The 23,858-nt window shown below is 40.6% G+C and overlaps 1 protein-coding gene across 1 annotated transcript in view; it reads left to right on the top strand.

The window, feature by feature from the left end:
- creb5b (cAMP responsive element binding protein 5b) overlaps positions 1 to 16,374 on the top strand; it is a 132,838-nt gene extending 116,464 nt beyond the window's left edge. Inside the window, exons 4-7 of the mRNA XM_067995839.1 lie at positions 4,790 to 5,101; positions 7,790 to 8,017; positions 10,991 to 11,099; positions 15,692 to 16,374. Of these exons, the coding sequence (XP_067851940.1) occupies positions 4,790 to 5,101; positions 7,790 to 8,017; positions 10,991 to 11,099; positions 15,692 to 15,855 (813 nt within the window). The 3' untranslated portion in view covers positions 15,856 to 16,374. The remainder of the gene's footprint in view (positions 1 to 4,789; positions 5,102 to 7,789; positions 8,018 to 10,990; positions 11,100 to 15,691) is intronic.
- The last annotated feature ends 7,484 nt before the right edge of the window (positions 16,375 to 23,858 follow it).

Consider the following 23,858-nt stretch of genomic DNA (forward strand, 5'->3'; position numbering starts at 1 on the left):
CAGTGTAAGAGAATGTTGACCCTGATGCTTAATATTTGACATTGGTCATTGATAGCACAGTTTATAACAAATTTCACCTTAATTGTAGAATAGCCTATGATTAAATAAAATGATCTGGAATAAAGATTCTTGGGTTAGACATCATATGCATCTGCTAAATTTAACCAGTGTTATAAAGGTAAATTTACAAGTTTTGACCTCCAGGGTCACAGGTTGGGAATTCAGGCTCGGGGGTTATTGGGCCCTGCAGGATTTTCCAACCATTAATTTTAATGGACATAAAATCCCATGGGACACACTGCCCTCCCCGCCCAAACCCTCGATATGCAGTCCCATATGGCTGAAGCTATTTATTGGGAGAGGAATTTGTAAAATTACCCCTATAGTGGCAGCATAGTACTCACGTAAAATTGTTCTCAGGTACACCTGCAAATTCAATTCTTTTACAGTTGATGCTGTTGTCCTTTAGAATTCATAAACATCCAAGAAATGTTAAGCTTGTGCTCAGATTATGCTTGAATCCCAGGATTAAGTTCTAGGCAGAATGACAGATTTTAAAATATTTGCAATATTTGTGTTTCATCTTTATTTATCGTACAAATACATTTTAAATGTTTTATCATTATTTCATATAAAAATTTCTTTGTAATGGGAGCAAGTGGGAAGTGATTGTGTAGTTTGGTGTTCATGCATGAGGGCCAGAATTCTGCTTGGTCAGATATGTGTTCATCTGAGCTTGACTGTGTGGATTGTTTGTCGATCTCCATAATGAACGTTGCACTTTTGTTAACTATGTGGACTGAGCAGACTAAGCTGAACTGCAGCTTTAATGAGCAATGATGCTGGCCAAGAACATGTTCTTCAGTCTCAGCATGAAGGATCAAGCATTTCAGCAGAAATTAATGAGGCATCAGGGTCTGATCAATGATGATGCCTTGGAAGATACTGCTTCAGGTCGCTTAGCTTCATGCTATTACTGTGATCCAGGGCATCTGGTTGACTTTTACACTGGGGTCTGATGAATGAAAAGCTTGCAAAATCCTGTTAATCTTTTGAAATTACTTGACTGAAGTGCAGCTGCATGCAAGGCATCTTGATATATTCTATATATCCATTGTTTATTAAAATCACTGAATGGGTCGCAACATTTCGTTTGAAAATACATTGAAAGGTCCTGTGCCAGGTTCTGTCTCTGGAAGTGTCAACATTTAACTGCAGTACCTGTTACATCTGTAGGTGGCTTTGTAATCGGATTTTCAGTGGTAAATGCCATGTATTGTTCGCTGCTAAAATAGTAGCAGGAATATAGTATATTCAGAGTTACAAATAAAAAGAAAGGTTGGGCTGAATTTTCAGGCCTCCTGAAATGGAGTGGTAGCGACCTGAATATGAAATGCAAGATCTTATCACCCTGTTGCTGCCATTGCGGTGGCCATCGCCATTTTGCTAGGGTCCTCCGAGTGGGCAGCAAGATGCCCAATTGATTGGAAATATTTAAATTAGGATCCTATGATGTCAATATACGAGTACTCCTCCAGCCTACTCCTTAGAGCAGATTCCATTATTTTACCTTTTATTGATGTTCAGCTAATGGGCTTGTAGTTTCCTTGGTCAATTTTATCATCCTTTTTAAACTACAGATGCCATGTTGCTTTCTTCCAGTCCCATGCAATTTCATCAGTACTTAATGATTCTCCAGGACGACAGCCAATGCCACACAATTTTCCTTTGTTGCCTCCTTCAGCATCTCTGATCCAAGGATTGTGCTAGTCTTAAGTCCTCATACTTTATTCAGTACTTCTGCCATGCTGATTTCAAAATCCTCTAGGATGCTGGTGTGTACTCCAGTACTTGGATAGCAAATTACAGTAGTGTTATTGTTTGTAGTGAATACTTTAAAAAATATATTCATCTAAAATTTCAACTATTTAATCTTCTTAAACTTCCCTGCTACTTTTATATTTTCTCTCTAATTGCTTTTATTATCTTTAATATCGTTAGCTGAACTCATTTCTAGGATTCTCTTGCATGTGTAATATCCCTTTTATTCTGTTATAGCAAATTCCTGCATTCCTCCCACTATTTTCCCCTTCTTGGTTCATGTGGGCATTTTATACTTTGCTTTTCTTTATTGTTCCCATTTTAATTGACATTCATCTTGAATAAGCATTTTGGTGAAGGCTTGATTATCTTTCACTAGTGTTTTTTGGATCGATATCTTGCAAACTCAACATTATTGTTTTAACCGTGCTCAATTTTGTTAACTGATATATCTTTCATTAAAATCGCTATTTGAAGAAGAGCAGGGAAGTTCTTCCCAGGGTCCTGGCAAATATTTATCCCTCAACCAACATCGCTAATACAGATTATCCAGCCATTATCACATTGCTGTTAGTGGGAGCTTGTGCACAAATTGGCTACCGCGTTTCCCACATTACAACAGTGACTACACTTCAAAAGTATTTCACTGGTTGTAAAGCGCTTTGGGATGTTCTAAGGTCATGAAAGGCGCCATATAAATGCAAGTCTTTCTATTATTTCCTAGTTGATTTACCCTCAATATCTTTTTGTTTTATAATATATGTAACTTTGGTGTTTCTTTTCCTCTTTGCTGCAGCATGTTTTGATACTGGCTCACCCTTTACTGGATTGGCATTTTCTCTCTTGTCTGTGGTAGACTGTTCAGTGTGGGATTAGTGGGGGGTCATTTTAACTTTTGATGACAGTCTAACATGGCGATATCAGTTTGGATGCCCGTCATACAGTCCTTTCCATTGACTTCAATTGAAAGAAAACTTGGGCGGGGTGTATAACGGGCAGCCGATCTGATATCGTCATTTTGCACTATCACTAAAAGTTAAAATTACCCCCAGGGGTTTTCTTTTTGCCTCTTTTTCTATTTTTAATTTGGTCTTTATCTCTGATTCTCACATTTTTCATTGATCTCCTTTGGCTTTGCATTACCCTCCCCCACAATTGATGTGTCTGCTGCACATTGAGTTAGAAAATGTCCTACAGAATCTCAATGACCATTTTACGGGTTTCAACTCCGAGCACCTGAAGCAATCCAAGAAACCAAAGTGTAGCAGCACAAAACCCTATAGAACAACAAAGTTTGCAGTTCTCCTGCCAGCGATGAATGTGGGTTCTGAATTCTTGTCCTTATGTATGTGAATGCTGTCTAAAATGAGTGCAACAATGACAAATTTTTCAGTGCTAAATTCGTCGGGGCCTTTTTTTAGGCTGCCCTGTGGCCACCTGAAACAAGCGCAAGCCTCATTTCAATATTGAAATGAGGGTCCAGAGCCCGTTTCGGGACCCATTTGCTAAATTTGTAAAAGCTAGTCAACTTACGTTGCACCAAATTTACAGCGACCTAATGAGTGGTCCTTAAAGGGCCTGCTCCTCGTGCCTCCACATTAATACTGATGGACGCTGCTGACTCATATTCGCCTGCCTCCCGTTTGCCATCCCCTCCCCCACACTTACCTGCAGAGCAGCTTGGCATCCCAGCTGGCCGAAATTAGGACGCCCGCGCAGCTTGCTGCATCGGGGAACCTGATTGGTGCCAGCAGCTCGCCGCTATTATTACAATGGGACCCCAGGACCAATTTCTTGTGATCCTAGGGTTTCAGTCTTCGGGCACAAATATCCTCATTATCCAGGACCCCCAATTTTATAGCAGTAACTGATATTTTCATTGTTAGTATCTCTGTCTCTTGGTGGGTGAATTGTGCAGAGTAGTGACACTGATTCATTTTCTCAGCAAATCACTGCTCAGTTTCAGTTATCTTTTGTAAGAATATGAAATATGGCTGTTTTCTTCTAATAAACTATTAGAAGCTGCAGCTGATTTCAGCGTGCATATGAATATCTTTTTTTTTGCAATGTAACAATGCTAGTTGACCTAAATGAGTTTTATTTATGCAACTACACACATGGATACTCCCGTAGATAGTAAGTGTACAAAACTAAATTTCCAGTTTTTAATTGCCGCAGAAATAAGCCCTGTCATTTGTTCCTCACAGCTGGAGCCCTGTCCTCAAGAGAGAGAATTACAGCTGTGTATCCAAATGGCATTCCTGGGGGAGAGGGGTTGCAACAAAGAAATTTCCTTTGTTTTAACTTGACCTCACTTACTGTTCAGGCAGTCTTCCCGCCACCTCTTCAGTAGCAGCTTTGTTCTGTTGTGGCCTAATCACTGCCAGACCTCTGCTGGGCAGTTATTTGAATACTTTAATGTACTGGTAACCAAAGTGCACCAAGCAGCAGGAGGATGGGTTTATTGCCAGCATGAAAAAGTTATTGCCCTCCGTGAGCAGAATCCATGTCGTTACATCCCAAAATGCAAAAAGATGCAAGTTTGTCCTTTCATCACCACAAACCATTTTGAACACATTTGGAGAGTTCCTTTTTAAATCTTAATACTCAAGAACACAAGATGAATAAATTTGAACGGTGGCGTTTTTGTTCTGTTCAGAGAATGTAATGATCATTGCTGTAGTGACATTAAAAAGAAAAAGGTTGGGCTCAGAATTTTTAAAAGCAAGAAAATCTTTGAAAAAGGGACTTTTAAAAAAGCACAGATGCCAGTCAATGAAAGGCAAAACATTAATCTTGTAATGAAATATGATTACAGGCTTTTTAATACCAGCTTGACTTATACCGTCTATTTTGACATCTGGGGTTTCTGGATACTGGAGAGAGAATGTGTATAACATCTTCAGTATGGTAAATTTGAAAAGCAATGAGGGTTTAATTAGCATTCTTTGTTTTGTTTTCTTTGCAGAGGCTGAAAGCAGCACTGAGTCAGCACCCTACGGCTTTGTCAAATGGAAATATGAACATGATGGGTCAAGTAATGGAGATGATGACATCCAGGCAGGAGCAAGCACCACAGCCACACCATCACATGCACTCACATCCACACCAGCCTCCCCCTCACCACCCCTTCACACATCAGCATCAGCCGCACCCACATCAGCACCATCCTCATCATCACCAGCAAAGCCACCCCCATTCTCATCCACACCTACACACGCACCCGCCACAGCACCAGACCCCTCCGCTGCAACCTCTGCCCACAGGAGCACAAAATCAGGTAAATCATCTAAGGATGCTTATAGAATGTATTACAGGTACATGGTTATACCACTGGATGAAATGGAAAATGATGCGGCAACAAGCAATGGTCAGAGCTTCTGTTTTCGGTCACTTGATGTCAGTAATACAGTGATAGGATTATTCTTCACTTTTTAGAGAAAAATACAATGTGAACATTTTGGTAATATGCTTTATCAATGGCTTCATGCATGGAGATGCGTATTAATAAAACTGATGGGGAAGAATTGTTGTGCTTACTTTGTGTAACAACATTATGTAGGTTCATGAAGATTTCCTCTAGTTGGTGTTTGTAACTAAATTATAAACACATGCTTTGTAAAGATATTTACGGGGTAGATTTTTAACTGGGCCCAGACTCAGCACTGCGGAGGCAGCTCGTCGCCAAACCAAAAGGCTCAGGGATCACCAGAAATTGGTCCTCTGGCCTAATCTGCATACTCGGGGAGAACTGTTGGCTCCAGTCATGCCTCCCCAGGCAATTCACCCCATGAGAAAAATCAATTTTGGACTGCCTGCCTTGCTGGCAGTAGCCCTCGGATAATTTCCGGGAAAAGGGAGTTGGAGCAAGCAATGGTGGGTGGGGGGGGGGTGCAATCGGCTAAACTGTGGAGTCGGGTGGAGCAGTTCTGCTACTCCTGGCTCCACAGAATGGTTTTTCTCCAACAAAAAAATTCTTACCTATAGTTGGCAGCCACCGGGGGCCATTGAAGAGCAGGGCAGGCGTCGATAACGACCTTTACACGAGGTCTTTCAACATGTGTTAAGCCCTTAATTAACATATTCAAGGGGTATAATGCCTATTCTAGGCGGCTGCTTGGGACTCTGCCAATTTAGCACTGGGCCCAATGCCTGCACAGATTGGGCGCAGGCCATCTCACTGCTAAATTGATATCCGTTTTACATCCGAAAAATGGGCGGAACACAAGCCAGTTTCTACCTTTATGATTTCAATGGAAATTACCAGAGAAAATATTCACCAACACATATTTGATGTCACTACACTTAGCATGCAGAGTAAATCCTCTATAAGAGCTGTTACTGTCAATGCAGTTTAGAATTATAGTGCAAATTTATGAGGCAAAGCTTCCAGCACAGAGACTGGATAGGCAGAAGTGCAAATCAGAGATAGGGCTATAAACTAACGCCCATTCTCTGATCTGCACTCCCATTTAGCAAGGCTCTGTGCTGGCAGCCTCATCTCATTCAATTTACCCTTATGTGTACCCGACATACTGAGGAGGTTAACTCTCTAAGAGGTTGATTTTTCTCTCATAGAAATAAGTTTTCTTACATGATTATTTTGATATTTTAATGCCCACCAATCAAAATGGTAACTAACAGCCATTTTCCTCCCATCAAATTCATGAAATACAAATTTGATGGTGTTAATGGCAGAATACCGGCCAGTCACGACTCCATTGAAACAAAGCTGTTTTAACACTTCTCAAGCACCTAAATTGGCACATAACCAAGAAAGCTGACAAATATCTATCGTCCAAGTGTGGAGTCAGCAAAAGGTATTGAAAATAAATCAATGAAGATTTTGTAAATCTGCATATCAACCAGACTGTCGTGCTCAGTCCTTCTGACCCAGCTTGACTCCCAATGTCAGCCCTCCTCACCTGAAAAAACTCACACACAGTTGAATGAATTTACAGTTAACAAGGGTACTACTCTTAATATGGAGAGAGTTGATACGTATCGGGATTAAAGTTAGATTTGAAGGAAATAGATGACTCATACATTTCTCCCTTTTCACTACTCACTCTTATTAGTTTCAGTGGATGGAGAAGAGTCAACATTTATATGTGCAATCAGGGCCCTCCTTCTACACAGGACACATAAACAAACACAGACATTGGGCAGGATTTTTTGTCGGAGTTACACTAACTCCCTGGCATAACTCCAGTTGACAGGGTAGGAAATGAATGTGGGAGCAGCTCCACTGGATCCCCACCAAGTGATCCAGTGATGTGATGGGGGATGTAGAATATATCCACCCTAATATGGGCTGACATATTCAAACTCGATGCAAAAGACAGGAATACTGGTGCGTCCAGGATTGTACTTGGCAATGGGGGAAAATATTTAAAATTATAGGGCTGCCTTTCCAAAGAAAATCTTTTGGGGCTAGCTACCGGCTGGCATCTAAGGTAATTTCTTTCTCCTCCCCCACCCAACCACCGGACAACGACATAAATCCCGGGCGGCGTGGATCTGCCAACAGTATTTAAATTGTTGCAGGTTTCAAAGTGGAAAATCCTGACCATTGAGTTTGGAGTGTTTGGATGACGTCGTTTCCTGGATTTAGGTTGGGGGGGTGGGGGGGTTGTGAGAGGTACAGAATGTGCCTGCTGCCTCCTGAAGGGTTCCTGTGCATGAACACCCCCAGCTGTGAGATCCATACACATGTAACTTCCCGCATTAGGTTCAGAGTGGCATCTATTGCAGATGGGGCCTTTTCTGTGCTGCTATATATTGTGGAAAAATGGGGCCACCATTAACATGGGATTGAAATTCTCAGATGTGCAATTGCAATCTCATTCATGGGATTCCCACCTCATGTAGGACAGCTGTTAGGTCCGGTTAGATGAAATTGACTGATGCTTTGTGCTAATCCTATTTTTTTTATAGAAAAAAATATATATTTGATGTTTTCTTGTAGATCTCGCCTGGAGCACAACAAATGCAGTCTCCCCAGTCAGGGCACCCAACTCCAACCAGTGGGGGCCGCAGGAGAAGGGTTGTGGATGAAGATCCCGATGAAAGACGGAGGAAGTTTCTTGAAAGAAATCGCGCCGCTGCAACGCGCTGTCGACAGAAGAGAAAAGTGTGGGTGCTGTCATTGGAAAAGAAAGCAGAGGAACTCACACAAACAAACATGCAACTTCAGGTATGATGATTTCCTACAAATTATAGCAGAGTGGCCTTCCTGAAAAATGATTTTTATATCATTTCCATTGTAATATTTCATGCCTTTTTCTAATCCTGACTATGGCAGGTATAAGATTAATCCTTATTGCTCCCAAAGGTATTTTATCACCGAGAATGCACATAATTTAAATAAATATATTTAGTGGATAAATAACATTAGAGCACTTGTCGTTTTCTATTATTCTACAAACATTTTATGTAATGTCTCTCATTTCTTTTTCCATTCTCCATATGAATTCATAAACTGCACAAAATTGTTAAAATTGCCCTGTGCAATATTACAAACAATCCCATTCATATGAAATTCCTCCATCTGTTATTTAATGAAGACACCAACCCATGTAAAATAATAGGCTAACGTCTTTGTGAAAGTAGTGGACAAAAGAATTTCATGCAAACACCTCAACACATTTGTTCATAATGTGACAGCACAGTTTCAGCTCAGGAGATAATGAAGACATTGCTGGGTCTTTTAGTAACACTAGAATTAAGATTCAAAACTTGGTACTTCATTGTTCTGCTGCTTCACAATGATACAAGTGGCGTACAGAAAAAAAACATCAACATCAAAGGACTTGAAATCTGACATCTAAGGTTGTGTTATGTATTTCTTTAAGTGATGTTTACTCTTATTTGAGTGGATTCTTATCACTTCAATAAAAGTTTACAACAGCCGTTTTATTAAATAGCTGCTTGCTCTTGAAATTTGGAGGTTCAGATAAAGGGAGAACATTTAGTTTTGGTTTTGTCAGCATAGACTATAGGGTAGATACTGTGATGGACTCAAGATGCAGAATTGTGTAATCAGTTGCAAATGAAGGAACTAAAAGCCAGTTCAATCATGTTGACTTGAATATATAAACTCAACAGGGCCAATTTTAACTCAGGCCACTTACAGCCAATGATATTGGCTGTAAAAAAGCTGTGTTGCACTTTCCACCCTGTTCCTGTTCTGATCCTGCCCGCTGCCAGTTTTCCCAGGCCTTCCGCTGGGCGGCCTGGCACCCACCTGAATCAGATGAGAGCCTCGTTACTGCATGCAATATGGGGCCCTATGACGTACATAGAATCCTGATGCAATTTCAAGAGCAGAGCAAAGCATGCACATTCATGCTCCACCCAATTGTACTGGGTGGTGAAGCAGAAAAGGCTCAAAAAGCTAAGTACAAAATGGGTCATCCGTGTTCTACAAGAATACTATCGTCCGCTGCCGCCCTATGGTCAGTTTCCCCCCATCAGTACTTCCTGGCCACCTCAGCACTTTGGCCGCCCGATATTACGCTGGGCCTGAGAGCTGCAGTGGGACACCCGTTCAGGGCATGTAGCTCACCAATGGCATTGAAATGAGGCCGGGTCATCAAAATGGCTCATGCCTCCCTCTGGCAGAAATCTTTCCCAACATCATTGTTTAAAGTCTCTTTCTTTTACATGTAATACTATCATTGTACAAATACTCCCACATGCACTCATAGCATTTTTGCTGATACCAGTGACCATGTGAATTGAATTTTTCAATGGTTTTGCTTATTCTGAACCATCCCAGATGAATCATCTGTTTTCAATACATCATTAGTTACACCTAGTTCTGCAACCAATCTACAGCATAAATTTTATAAGGCCTACGCAGCAAAAATTATTATTTCTTTCTTTCATGTGGAGCATAAACGCCGGCATAGACCAGTTGGGCCTAATGGCCTGTTTCTGTGCTCAGACTTGATGTAACTCGATATAATGCTGGGGAATGGAACACTCCATTTCAGCCAGCATCAAGCACTTCCAGGTCAGGTATAGCAGAGCCAGATGCACAATAAGGCTCCGTCTACACTACCATAATAATGTGCCTCAGCCCCAGCTGCAGATGAGCAGCCTCTAGTGCACCAATGAGGCGTTTTGTTCCTTTCCTACACCAGTCACCCTTGGCCTGTTTGAGTGAGATTGCCAATGAGTGCTGAATTAGGGGCAGCTTTGTCCTGTGAGCCCAGACCCACGAGCAACTGGATTGAGCCTGCCAAAACTCATTTCACATAGGACCTTTATACAGAGCAGACATGATCCCCGATATTTGAGGGGAGGGAGGGGGAGTGGGGGGGCACTTATAATGATGGCCGGGAAACGAGGAAATGCAGGGAATGCAGAGGTCCTACTGAATTTTAGCAGCAGGACCTCATTTGAATTTTTTTTCTCCATTTCCCGACCGTCAGCCAGCCAGATTGACAAGGTGACTGGCTGTTGGGCGGAAAGACTTGCAGGACAAGGCCGCAGCGGGGCCCAGAGAGAAGTGAGGGAGAGATTGCAGGGGGGGGGTGGGGGGGTGGTGAGATTGCGGGGCTTGGAGATCACAGGAGGTGGTGGGGGTGGGGGTTCGGCCTGGAGATCACGGGGGAGCTTGGAAATTGCTGGGGGTGGGGGGTGTTTGGTCTGGAGATCGCAGGGAATGGGGGTTGGGGGGTGTCGACCTGCAGATCGTGGGGTCTGGAGATCACGGGGGGTGGGAGCAGATCGTGGAGGGGGGTTATCGGATCGCGGGGTGGGAGACCCACAAGCAGTGCTATAAAAAACACTCATCTGCTGGATCCGGTCATTCTCGCCTTCCTCCAGCTATTGGGTTTCTCGAGCCCCGGGAAGCCCAGCCCGCTGCCGTTAAATTTCAATGGCTGCTAAAATCTGAGGCACGGAGCCTCATTAACATATTTAAATTACTGACCCGCCTCTCGAGAGCAGGTTACTCGCCCGTCCCAGTTCAACTGGAAGTGGTGGGTTGGGGTCAGGTTGCAGATTTTTAAGAATTTGCCTCCTGCCCATCGTGGGGGGTTAAAATCTCCCCCCCCCCCAACCGATGTTTTCATTCCCAACAATTTGGGATGGGTTTGAACTCAGGTCTCAGAAGTGATAGGCTCCAAATGATGCTCATATCGGTTAAATGTGTTCACAGAATGAGGTCTCCCTCTTGAAGAATGAGGTGGCACAGCTGAAACAACTGTTATTGACGCATAAAGACTGTCCAATCACAACAATGCAGAAGGAGTCACAAGGCTACCTGAGTGAGTAAAATGCACCTCACCAAGAAAAAAGGTTTAAACACACTGGAAGGAATTTCCAACTTACCGCTGGAGCTTAAAACCAACGTTGTGGGCTGGCACATGTTACAGAGATGGCCTGATTTTCCATTGAAATCAATGGAAAGACAAATCGGGAGGTTTCTATAACAGGTGCCCGACCCACAGTGCCAGTCTACGCTCCAACAATACGTTGAAAGTTATCCCCACTGATTTTGGATGGTGGGTCTTTGTGAAATATTTGAGTATTTCAAAAATAGATTAAATAGAATGCTTAGGAATATTGTGATAATCATAACATGAACAGGATAGTCTTTAATTTTGCTAAGGTATCAAGCTTTAAGATCACTAAGTAATTTTTCTAATGTATAGTTATCAGTTTTGGAAATTTTATTTCACATATCCTAAAATTCTAATACATATGGGCAGAAGTGAGAATGCAAGTAAACAAATTTCTACAATAGTATTCAACTAGTTTTAAAAAGCTGGGGACAAAAAATTTTTAATTCAGAATGCACCATTTGCATTGATGTGAATCTTTAGAGGAACAGCTGTATCAAAAAATAATTTTGGATGAACTTTACAAAATTTGAAAAACTCAAGTACAAATCTAAAATTTAATTAAAAATTTACATTTAATGTTTAGAAAAAAAATCCCACAATGTTTCAGCAGTTTGAGTAGCTATCTGGCCCAATTCTAGCTGAGGGGTAGCAGGCTCCACCGTGCAAACTGCCAAGGAGAACAATGAATAAAGGACCTGCTCTCAACTTGCCGACCAATGCAACCTTGCCCAAAACAACCCATTCTGCTATATTCAAATTAGGCATTTCCTCCAGGACCTGATCGAGCTCCAAAAAAATGGACCCACCCCTCTGGAATTGTACCTCCACTCCCCAATAGATCTTTGCACACATATCTCTGCCCTCTGTACCTTGTTTGTCTTCATGTCAAAACATTACAGAATGCTTGAAAGGGACCTGACAGGGGACTTAAGCAGTGAGATAACAGAGAGAGAATGGAGACAAGTATGAAAGCATATTTTCACAACTACAATATAATGTATGGGGATCAGCTTAAGATAGCACATTGAGCAAAACACACCCCACAGGTACTTCTCACATTCACAGATTACACTCTTTCTGGCAGGTAGCTGCAGGAGGGACTGTGGCTAGAGGGCACATTACTTCACATGTATTGGTCATGACCCCACATTAAACCATTTTGGGCACTAGTGTGGGTGGGCACAAAAAGCATGATAGGCCTCAGAATCTGTAGGTCTCTGGCCCTGCCCACTGTAGAGTAAGCCCCCTCCCGCAGCAATACACAGGCTAGCATAACAGTCACAGCAAAAAAATGCATTTCTCTCACTGTAGTGAAACTCAAAACTCCCCTCAACATCAGTGGGACATATACTAGTCAGAGCAGGTAATACATGGACTCTGCCAGGAAGTGAAGAGATACCAGGCAGTATGGATCATGTTTCTTGCAGCCCACATAACTCAGATAACTCCCACACAAACCCAGACAACCTTCCTAGATTAGAATGGGATCACAAACTAACAATACTCTCCCAGTGCCCCACAAAGTCCAGGAACCCTGCCCTGGAGGTAGGCAGTACCCTTGATATCCCCTTAACCCAACCAAACTCCAGGAACTGTCATCAAATTATCCCGACCCCCAAACAATTTGTAATTCCCATTATGCGCATGCCCATGACCAACAATCCTTAATGTGCCAATGTATTCTCCTGTGAGTACCTTGTGGCAAAACTGTACAGTAACTTCACAAAATATAAGTATGTATTCTCTTTTCTTAAAGAAAACAAAAAAACGTATGCACAAGGAGGAAACACACAATGTGATGCACATAGAGATGGGGTTCCCAGGGAACATGCCCTTTGCTGAATTTGGGATCCCAATAAATGTTCTGTTTTGTGAATTTGGGAGGTGAAGGTAGGAATTTCACCCTTTGTTTCTATTATCAGATACTGCCAAGCCTAGTTTCACTTGATATAAAAACAGAAAATGCACAGCAGGATGGATAGCCTTTGAAACAATACAATAGGTTAAAGTTTCCAGTATAACCATTTAGATGAAGAGTCACACCAGAAAATTTAACCTATCTCACTTCCAGCTACTGATCAGCATGCTGTGTACTTCCAGCATTTTGTTCTTTATTTCAGATTTCCAGTATTTGCCATTTTCCTTTCCCTTCTGTTAGCACACTTGAAGCAATGGCTGTTTTAAATTTAATTAGAAACAAATTAATTTCAGTTCAGCAAAACATTTTGCGAGAGGAAAAGAATAAAAAAAGTCTAGGTGCAATATAGTCAAACGCTCTATTTTGTGGCACACCGTTCAAGCTGACCAGTTTGGAAAATGCTATTTTAAGGAAACAGTTTTTAAAAAATCCTTATAAATAGTGACTTGAATAATATTAATTTAAAGAACATGTGCAGAAAATACAACAATTATTCATTCCTGTCTGGCGCAAAAATAAAACAGGAAAGGTGGCTCAACCGTGGCTTACAAAAGAAATTAGGGATAGTATTAGATCCAAAGAGGAGACATATAAAATTGCCAGAAAAAGTGGCAAACCTGAGGATTGGGAGCAGTTTGGAATTCAGCAAAGGAGGACAAAGAGGTTGATTAAGAGGAGAAAAATAGAGTATGAGAGTAAACTAGCAGGGAACATAAAAACTGACTGTAAAAGCTTCTATAAATATGTGAAGAGAAAAAGATTAGTGAAGACAAATGTAGGTCCCTTACAGTCAGAAATGGGGGAAATTATAATGGGGAACAAAGAAATGGCAGAACAATTAAATACATACTTCGGTTCTGTCTTCACAAAGGAGGACACAAATAACCTGGCAGAAATGTTAGGGAACCAAGGGTCTAGTGAGAGGGAGGAACTGAAGGAAATCAGTATTAGTAAAAAAAATAGTGCTAGGGAAATTAATGAGGCTAAAGGCTGACAAATCCTCAGGGCCTGATAATCTATGTCCCAGAGTATGAAAGGAAGTGGCCCTGGAAATAGTGGATGCATTGGTGATCATCTTCCAAAATTCGATAGACTCTGGAACAGTTCCTACAGATTGGAGGGTGGCAAATGTAATCCCACTATTTAAAAAAGGAGGGAGAGAAAAAACAGGGAATTACAGCCCAGTTAGCCTAACATCAGTAGTGGGGAAAATGGTAGAGTCTATTATAAAAGATGTGATAACAGAACACTTGGGGGACATTAACGGGATTGGACAAAGTCAGCATGGGTTTATGAAAGGGAAATCATGCTTAACAAATCTACTGGAGTTTTTTGAGGATGTAACTGGTAGAATAGATAGGGGAGAACCAGTGGATGTGGTGTAATTGGATTTTCAGAAGGCTTTTGATAAGGTCCCACACAAGAGGTTAGTGTGCAAAATTAAAGCACATGGGATTGGGGCGAATATACTGGCATGGATTGAGAATTGGTTGACAGACAGGAAACAGAGAGTAGGAATAAACGGGTCTTTTTCCAGGTGGCAGGCAGTGACTAGTGGGGTACCACAGGGATCAGTGCTTAGGCCCCAGCTATTCACAATATATATCAATGGTTTGGATGAGGGAACAGAATGTAACATTTCCAAGTTTGCAGACGACACAAAGCTGGGGTGGAATGTGAGCTGTGAGGAGGATCCAATGTGATTTAGAGAAGTTGGGTGAGTGGGCAAGAACATGGCAGATGCAGTATAACGTGGATAAATGTGAGATTATCCACTTTGGTTGTAAAAACATAAAGGCAGATTATTTTCTGAATGGTGATAGATTGGGAAAAGGGGAGGTGCAACGAGACCTGGGTGTCTTTGTACACCAGTCGCTGAAAGCGAACATTCAGGTGCACAAGCAGTTAGGAAGGCGAATGGTATGTTGGCGTTCATTGCAAGAGGATTTGAGTACAGGAGCAGGGATGTCTTCCTGCAGTTATACAGGGTCTTGGTGAGACCACATCTGGAGTATTGTGTGCAGTTTTGGTGTCCTTATCTGAGGAAGGATGTCCTTGCCATGGAGGGAGAGCAACAAAGGTTTACCAGCCTGATTCCTGGGATGGCAGGACTGACGTATGAGGAGAGATTGGGTCGACTAGGCCTATATTCACTAGAGTTTAGAAGAATGAGAGGTGATCTCATCGAAACATATAAAATTCTAACAGGACTAGACAGACTAGATGCAGGGAGGATGTTCCCGATGGCTGGGAAGTCCAGAACCAGGGGTCACAGTCTCAGGATACGGGGTATGCCATTTAGAACCGAGATGAGGAGAAATTTCTTCACTCAGAGGGTGGTGAACCTGGAATTCTCTACCACGGAAGGCAGTGGAGGCCAAGTCATTAGGTGTATTCAAGAAGGAGAGGGATATATTTTTTAATGCTAAAGGGATCGAGGGATATGGGGAAAAAGCGGGAACAGGGTACTGATTTAGACGATCAGCCATGATCATTTTGAATGGTGGAGCAGGCCCAAAGGGCCGAATGGCCTTCTCTTGCTCCTATTTTCTATGTTTCTATGCATTCATTTTGAATACATGTTATTTTTCCCTAGGTCCTGAGAACAGTCCACCAGGAAGCCCTATCCCTGCTTGCTCTCAACAGCAAGTCATCCAGCACAACTCAATTAGCACTTCGACTGCTGTCAGTGAGGTTGTAGGAAGTTCTACCCTGACCCAGCTTGCCAATCAGAGAACAGACCGAAACCCTATCCTCTAAATACTGCCTTCCATCAGGAGTGTGGTGGCAGGAAAAAAAAACTACCGCTCCAGTCAGGACTTTTGGAACATCAACATAACCCTGGAATTAGATACACTTTTGGAAAAAAGACTTTTGCTTTCATTTTAATAGTTATCAAAATGCTAAGTTTTTTTTTACTTTAGTTATGAAAAAGGGAAATATGCAATTAATGTGCTAATAGCTTGGGAATGCTTTAATGCTTTCTCATAACTTGCTGGTACCAATTTGAAGGTTGTGCTAAGAACTTTTGAACTTTCTGAATTTTATTACAATATATTTGTATATAGTCTCCACCCATCATCACCGGCAAGATCTAGGTATCAAACATGACCTGCAAGTTACCAACTGGATTGAGGTATCTAACAGTATTGCCATCACTGAAGGAATGCCTCCAACCTATACTATAGACACAGCCCATAATGCAGCTTCTATTCTTAAAATTGTTCATTTGCACTGAAAATCAATCTTGATAAATTGAGATTAAAGAGTAGTTAATAAGGGCGGCACAGTATATTGAAAAATACATTATTTCAATATTGAGAAACAAGATGTCATTTGAAACTCCCCCATTATGAGCCATTATGATCGATATATCATAGGTTATAATTTTAATGGTCTGTATCATATCTTAAGAATCTATTTTTCATTTGCCACAATTGGTCAGCCCCTCCATTTAGTTGAGTTTTTGGCTATCTACTCCAGCACCATCTCTTCAGAATCACAATAAGAATGATCTGCTTAACAACTTCACACTGTATTTTGATACATACTATTGACCCAAGGCTGTGATGACATTAGCCCTATAAATCATACATGCACGCTACAACAGGAGCGTTTGCATAAACGGTTGCTTCTCTGAGCAAAATCTGACTCCAGTATGTACAGTGGTAAGAGGAGGGGGGAAGGTGGCCACAGTTATATAGTATATCTGCTTCTCTTTCAACCTAAAGAACTATGTAGAAAGCCAACTGGTTATAATTCATCTTAAGAAGCAGACACCCCTATTTATTTGAAGCAGCAAGAAGCAAATGAGAACAGTAGTAATGTCCTTAAATATATTATTGCTGTTTGAGACTAACGGCTGGTAATTCATAATTTTTAAAGTTTATGCATTATGGCATTTTAATAATAGTTGAGAAATATGAGAACAGCCATAATGCAAGAATTTGTATGTCTCAGTGAATGGACTGTAAAGTGCAGTTTTGATTCCATCTTTAACTATTAATGAAGGCCACAGCTCATTGCTTGATGTGCCAGCCCACTGATGTTTAATTTGCCTTGGTAGCCTCTGTAATAATAGGCTCTGTCACTTGTAGGCTAGAACCACCTCCTATTGCCTAACCTAGAGCAACATTGTAAGTGAGTTAAAGTAAAGCCTGTAGTGCCATTGGTGCATGAATACCATTTGTGATGTGGACGAGTTATAGCCCAAAACTGAAGGAACAGTAGGGCAGATTTGACGATCAGGCCCTCTTGGCAAGGAGCTATACTTGCAGGCAGTACAGTTCAGAAAATTGCAGGCGTGATTTCCTACCCTGCACTTACTGTGAGTGTCACTCCTTGTTGGGAGTGTCCAATCATGGGGGTCGATTTTTCACCCGGAGTGGGTTTCGGGTGGACGGGTTGGAAGGCGTGGTGACTGCATTGCGCACTCGCTGGCCTAGGTTTCAGGCACAGGGTATTTTAACTCCCGTGCCTCATTTAAATGCCAGCTGACCATTTCCTGCTCTGAGTTCATCAAGCGCCTCACCCACTGCCAAAACCAGCAGTGTTAAAATCGGAGACCAGCTGGAACAGAGCGGAAAATGGAGCCGCTCCATTTTAACTACTCACCTGCCCCATTCCCGCAAAGCGGAGAAAGTTAAAATTTCCCCCTGTAGAATCAGTCATACTCTTCCCTTGTTAACATTTTGATCAGAGTACTGTGCCTCTTGGAGTATGCACATGAGATCTTTGGCCTCTTTCTGTTGGTCTCCTTATTTCACTAAAATTCTCCCCCCTTGTTAAAAATCATAACTAGATCAAGTAGTCAAAAAAAAGTTTGCAATTCTGGCAAATTACAAGCTAGCTACAAATTTGTATTCGACTCTTCAGCTAGCTTACTGTAAATATTCAAGTATAAATGGTGTATTATCGAGAGATTGGAGTAAAATGTCCACCTCTTGGCATTGGAATTGACATTGCAAAGCAGGAGACTCACATCAGCCCTCGATGCAAATTTCCACCCATTCCCTATGGGGAAGAAAAAAGCTCCACATATGCACTGAACTGGTAATTTTATACCATCTGTCACATGGAGTGAATCAGGCTAAGCCTAAATGCAAACCCTTTGGGATTGAATTCAGTCTAAATGATTCTTATCAAAACATAATGCAATCTCTTGGGGGAGGGGGTGGAGTTTTTAGTATAAACCTAGTTTTAATTTAATATATTAGTGAGAAATTCTGAAGCACTGAAGCACTGGAAAGCAACTACCCCAAAGTACAATATGTTGTAATTTTGCTCGGATATTAATTCTTTTTAAAAAAAAATATACTGATGCTGTTAAAGAATTTTGCAAAGAATCAAACTGGTAATTGATGTTCCCAATCATGGACTAGAGTACACGCCAACTGCTTAAAATTAGATTTCTTCTCTGTGGAGAAGTGGCATTTCAAAAAGATCACAACCATTATCACACTGAAGTGAATGATATACTGTATATGTGACAATAATACCACCTACTGGAACAATTCACTATGCAGTGAGAGAAAAGAAAATCGTATTTCCATCAATGAGTTGTTGACTATGTTTTAAACATTTTTAAAGAAAAAATGCATAAAGAAATCACAGTGCACATGACAGAGTTTAGCACAACTGAGTCTCACTTGTTAAAGACTTCTAAATGAAAACTTGCCTTCTATAAGCTACAGACCTTTCACACTGGAGAGAAAGTCACAGTATTTAACTCCAGATTGTTTGAGATTCCTCTTAAAAGGGGGAGTCAAATGTCAGCAGAAATGTTTTCAAAAGAAGTACATATCCGCTTATGACCCCGGAGGTTGTGTTTGGTCTTTAGCTTCACATGTGTAAATCTGAAACATTTAGTGAAAGGCTGCCCTGCACCCTGAGCAGATTGTTATTTCACTAGAATGTATGGAATGAGAAACGGTAATTTGTCCTGTCAAGTTCTTTCCTTCCACAGACCATTCACAATCCACTCTGACAGGGACTCTGTGCAGCTCCATTCAATCTCCTAAGGAAATGTTCCATGAAGTTTCTCCCTGCTGTGACCCAAGAGGCAAATCAATTAAAACTACATAATGGCCTAGAAATTGGTCTGGGCCCGTTTTCGAGCAGTGCAGACCTGACCGAGAGGCCCGAGGATCGCTGGAAATCAGTCCTTGCGCCTCATCAACATACTCGACACGAGTTGCCGGTGCTGGTCATGCTTCCACAGGCAGCTCGTCCGAGGGAAGACATCAATGTCAGGCCACCTGCCTCATAGGCAGTGGCCCTCAAGTAAGTCCCAGGAGGGGGAGTTGGAGTGGGCTAGTGGGGGGTGGGGGGTGGGGGGAGGGCAATCACGATTCCTGTGGAATCAGAGGAGCACACCTGCTCCTCCTAGCTCCACAGGATGAGTTTTTAAAAATAAAGATTTTATCACTTATCTTTCATTGGGCGCTGAAGAATTTTGACCCCGATGCCTGCCCCACTCATCGACGACCAATTTCCTTTGATAGGCGTTAGGCCCCTAATTTACAAATTTAAGTGGCCAATTGCCTGTTTTAGGTATCCGCCCATGACACCCAAAAAAAAACAGCCCCACATATTTAGCAGTGGGATTAATGCCTGCGCATATTGGGCGTAGGCCATCTCACTGCTAAATTGGCATGCTTTGTGCCTGTTTTACACCTAAAAAATGGGCACGATGCATACCAATTTCTATCCCAATATGACTAAACCCACAATGAATGAAGGATGAATGTGTTAGTGTGATGTCAGTCATAGGGATTTTTGGTGAATGTATTAATGAAGGTCAGCAGTTTTCATGGCTAGATACCAATCATGAGTTATAATTTGTCTTCTAAAGTTGTACAAATTGAGTTCTTTCTATGTTTGCAACCAAACTCAGCCCATACCTCTTTAGAAAACTATGCCCAACTCCATTCTATGTAGCACACAAGGTCACTGAGGTTATTAGAGGCTGATTAGAGCCATGTCCCTCGTGAGAAATGAAAGCATCAAAGAAATGTCAGAGTCAAGGCCGCAGAGTAAGCTTTCACTAAAAAAAATTGCTGTTCCTGTGTAAGAAATGTGAAAGAAAAGGAGCTAAAGACTTTACACTGAAAATAGTTACCCCATACTGTTAACATCCCCTTTAATATAATTAGAAAAATCATTCTATGGATTGATTAAAAGACTGTAATTATTACAATAATATAATCAAGCTAGCATTTCAGTAGACATCTTCCACATTAGAATAAACAAGTCTTAAAGTTGAGATTGGCTCTTCCGAATGTGACTTTTACCATAGAATTCATTTTGCCATTGATAGCATCTTGTCCTCGTTAAATATCAAAGCTGCATTAATTGGATTTGACCCCAGTATGTTTGATTCTTTGCATCACATTACCTTCAAAAATTGAACCATTATTCATGAGGTATATCAGAGTATAACAAAATTTGCTTTCTTCCTTTTACAAATACTGCCTGAAGGGTTTGTGTCCAGGTTTCAAAAACCCTATCAGCTTAAAAAGAATTCAAAGTGAAACCATTTCTCTGTGTTCAGCAGCACTTTACTGAGTTGAACTTTTCCCCTGGCTTTTTTCTACTGTACTATTTCTTTTATTAATTAAGCATGTTTAACAATTTGCCTGATACCCTTTTCAGTCTAGATTATCTGTGGTCCATCATTCTAAGTGTGACATGTGGCAATAGTTCTTCTGAATCTGTAACTGATTTAAATCTAATGAAAGAGAAGGCATGCATTATTGATGTTTAATATTATTGGACTAATCAGTTTGGGTATTAAGCTAAGAGAAAGAGCATATTGTACTTAACTCTGACATGCATTGTATTTGTGCACTTTGTTATTTTCCTGTATAATGATGAATGGTGGACCTGTAACTTAGTCTCGCCCTACAAGGATCTGTGACTGACACACTGGGCTTCATTGGAGCCTTCAACCTACCTGATGTTGGTTAGACTAAAGTACCCAAACTAGGTTGCACAGTATTCAGCAAAATGAGACTGTCTCATGCACATCCCCATTACAGAAACATTGTTTACAATGCTTCCCACTTAATTCCTGTTGTATCAATCTTTTACACTGTGTTACTGCAACTACACAAATTAACCCTGACACATTCCTTCATGTGTAAAGCATAGTATTTAGGGCCACAATGATACAAGAATTGTTTCCCTGGCAATTATGGGTATAATTCCAAAAATAAATGTTGGAACAGGAATCAGAGGGAATTCATGCACTTTTGTTGCTGACAAATGCTTTGTTTGAAGGCTACATTTCTAAAAGCAAGCACAGCCACAGACTACAATATACTCAAAAAATATGGATAAAAATAATGTGGATTTTAACAAAACAGTGAGAGCATCAAGAACAAACTTTAATTCTTTTGATGCAAGGAATTGCCTCAGTTTTAAATATAATTTTGTAACAATATAGTGCAGCATAGAACAAATCTATTACTTAGCTATCTTAAAGTATAATCTACTTTAAAACCACTAAACCACATTCTACTTTGTAGCACAGGTATTGGCTAACATAAAACATTTTCTGTAGAATTATATTTCAACTAGTTCAGTACAAAATCTCAAAACCGAGTAAATGTGTTTCAATTAATGTCTAGAAGTGATTAAGTCTCCCCATTACTAATGTAGATCACTCCTAATTATCAGATATATCTCTGATTAACTGTTCAGTGTATCACCAGTACTAGTTGGGAGTCTTAGCATCTTCATTACTTTTTGATGAGCAAATTCTATATTAGTTTTGTTAATATTCTTTTCTTCCCATCAGTTTATGCAAAACAATCCATGGAGTACAAATTGTGGACTGTGTCATTCACTATTGAGGACCAAATAAAAATCAGTCAAGGTAGACACCATTTAGTTAGATATTGTTATAAGGTGCTATCTGAGTTTGTAAAGTGGTCAACATTCCAGAGAGAATTGAATTAAATATTCTTGCTTGAAATTTTTTAACTACGAGTTATTGGAAAAACTATTACTTGACATTTTTGCTAACTTTCTAGAGCAGGATTGTCCATTTTTTTCAAAGAGTTTTTAACTAACATCTAATACCAGCCTTAAAATGGATCAGTTTTGATCCAAGAGAATTTCTGCTCTAAGTGCATTGTTGGAAAACCGAATCACATATTTTGGAATTTCTCAAGTTTTCATATTCTCAAATAAAAGTTCGCTAATAGGTCCCCTTCTTATGGAATTCATGTTACTCTGAAAGCACTATGAGCACAATTATGTTAGATAAAGTTGTTCAGAAATACAAAAGGTGTTTTTTTTTGTGTTGAACAATCGTCATCAGCTTTCCATTATGCTTCCTCAGAACGGTTATTACTGGAAAGCTTGACAAAAATGTATCGATTTCTAGAAGTGGATATATTTTGTTTGCCTATGGAAAATTAGAAGTTATTAGAGGCATGTGGGCACTTTAGAGAACACAGAAATTTCACCACGCAGCTCATTTTTTGAGAGACTTTCCTGAATCATACCTATAAGTTTCTCTATGCTACCTTATAGGGAGTTAGACAGTTGCCACCACTGTTAAAATGGCAGATATTTGGTGCCTGGTAGTATGAGAGCAGTGCAACTTCTTTTTTTCTTCTTGTTAGTTTAGATGGCGCTTCGTGTCTGCCAAAAAGCACTGTCAGAGGTGGACCACCCCACACTTGCAGCTCAGCTAATTGGAATCAATGATGTGTAATAGCAATGTGGTTTGAAAGGGAAATCTATCAAAACCTATTTTGTCTGAAGTCATGTCGATGCACCTGAATACACTTTAAAAATCACAGAAGTAACTATGGCCATGTGTTTGGAGCCCAAGTTGTGAAATAATAGTTTAATTTCTCAGCACATCAGCTAATCACTGAGACAGTATTCCCTTCTTTTGACCCATCTGGGATATATTTTAGAATACACAAATGTGGATCCACATGCTGTTCAAGCTGCTTCCACTTTGTTAAAATGTCTCATACTGTTTGTTCAACAATCCAATTCAACTGCTTCAAACCCTGTAACAAAATTGTGACAAAATACATTCTATCTATGCCAGCAAAATGGATTCTGTCTCTTTTAAGCTTTGGTACTCATTGGTATCACAGTGTGGGCAATATTCATCTTGTATTCTTCTGAAGATGTTTGTTAACCATTTTCCTTAGTACAAGGAGTAAATATTTGGTACATGTAAATACTTGTTTTGCAGCACTTACGTTTTTTTTTGTTATTGTATTTTAAGCTTATGCTTCATGAGCACATTCATTGTTGCAAGTGAATAATGACCATTAAATCTGTTGAACTATTTTAAGTTTTTACATTTCTTTCTCATCCGGTTAGAGAAGATGTGCATTTGTAAAAAATGTTAAATATCACTGCAATGTAATTAATAAAGCACTCTGGCAATGCAGATATTACAATAAATAATTACTTCAGAATGTTTATTTGTGCTTAACAGCAGTACCAATGAAACAGGGCATCTACTAATGTTCCTATTTATTCTCCTCCCCACTTTTTTGGAGTCCTTTTTTTCTGAGTACCTTTACCTCTGCCACTTTGAAATGCCAGCAAAGATTAGCAGAGCTGAGGTGCAGCTTTGTTCTTAGCTCCCTCCATATGCCCTCTCTGTTGGATTGTAGAGAGTGATGTAGGTGAGCAACATTTTGTTCCCTCTTGTCGGAACCCCTCCCCTTTCCCACTGTCCCACATCCAGCTCAAAACCTCATCACATCAATGGCATTCTACATTTC

Source organism: Heptranchias perlo, chromosome 2 (genome assembly GCF_035084215.1).
Source record: "Heptranchias perlo isolate sHepPer1 chromosome 2, sHepPer1.hap1, whole genome shotgun sequence".
NCBI lineage: Eukaryota > Metazoa > Chordata > Chondrichthyes > Hexanchiformes > Hexanchidae > Heptranchias > Heptranchias perlo.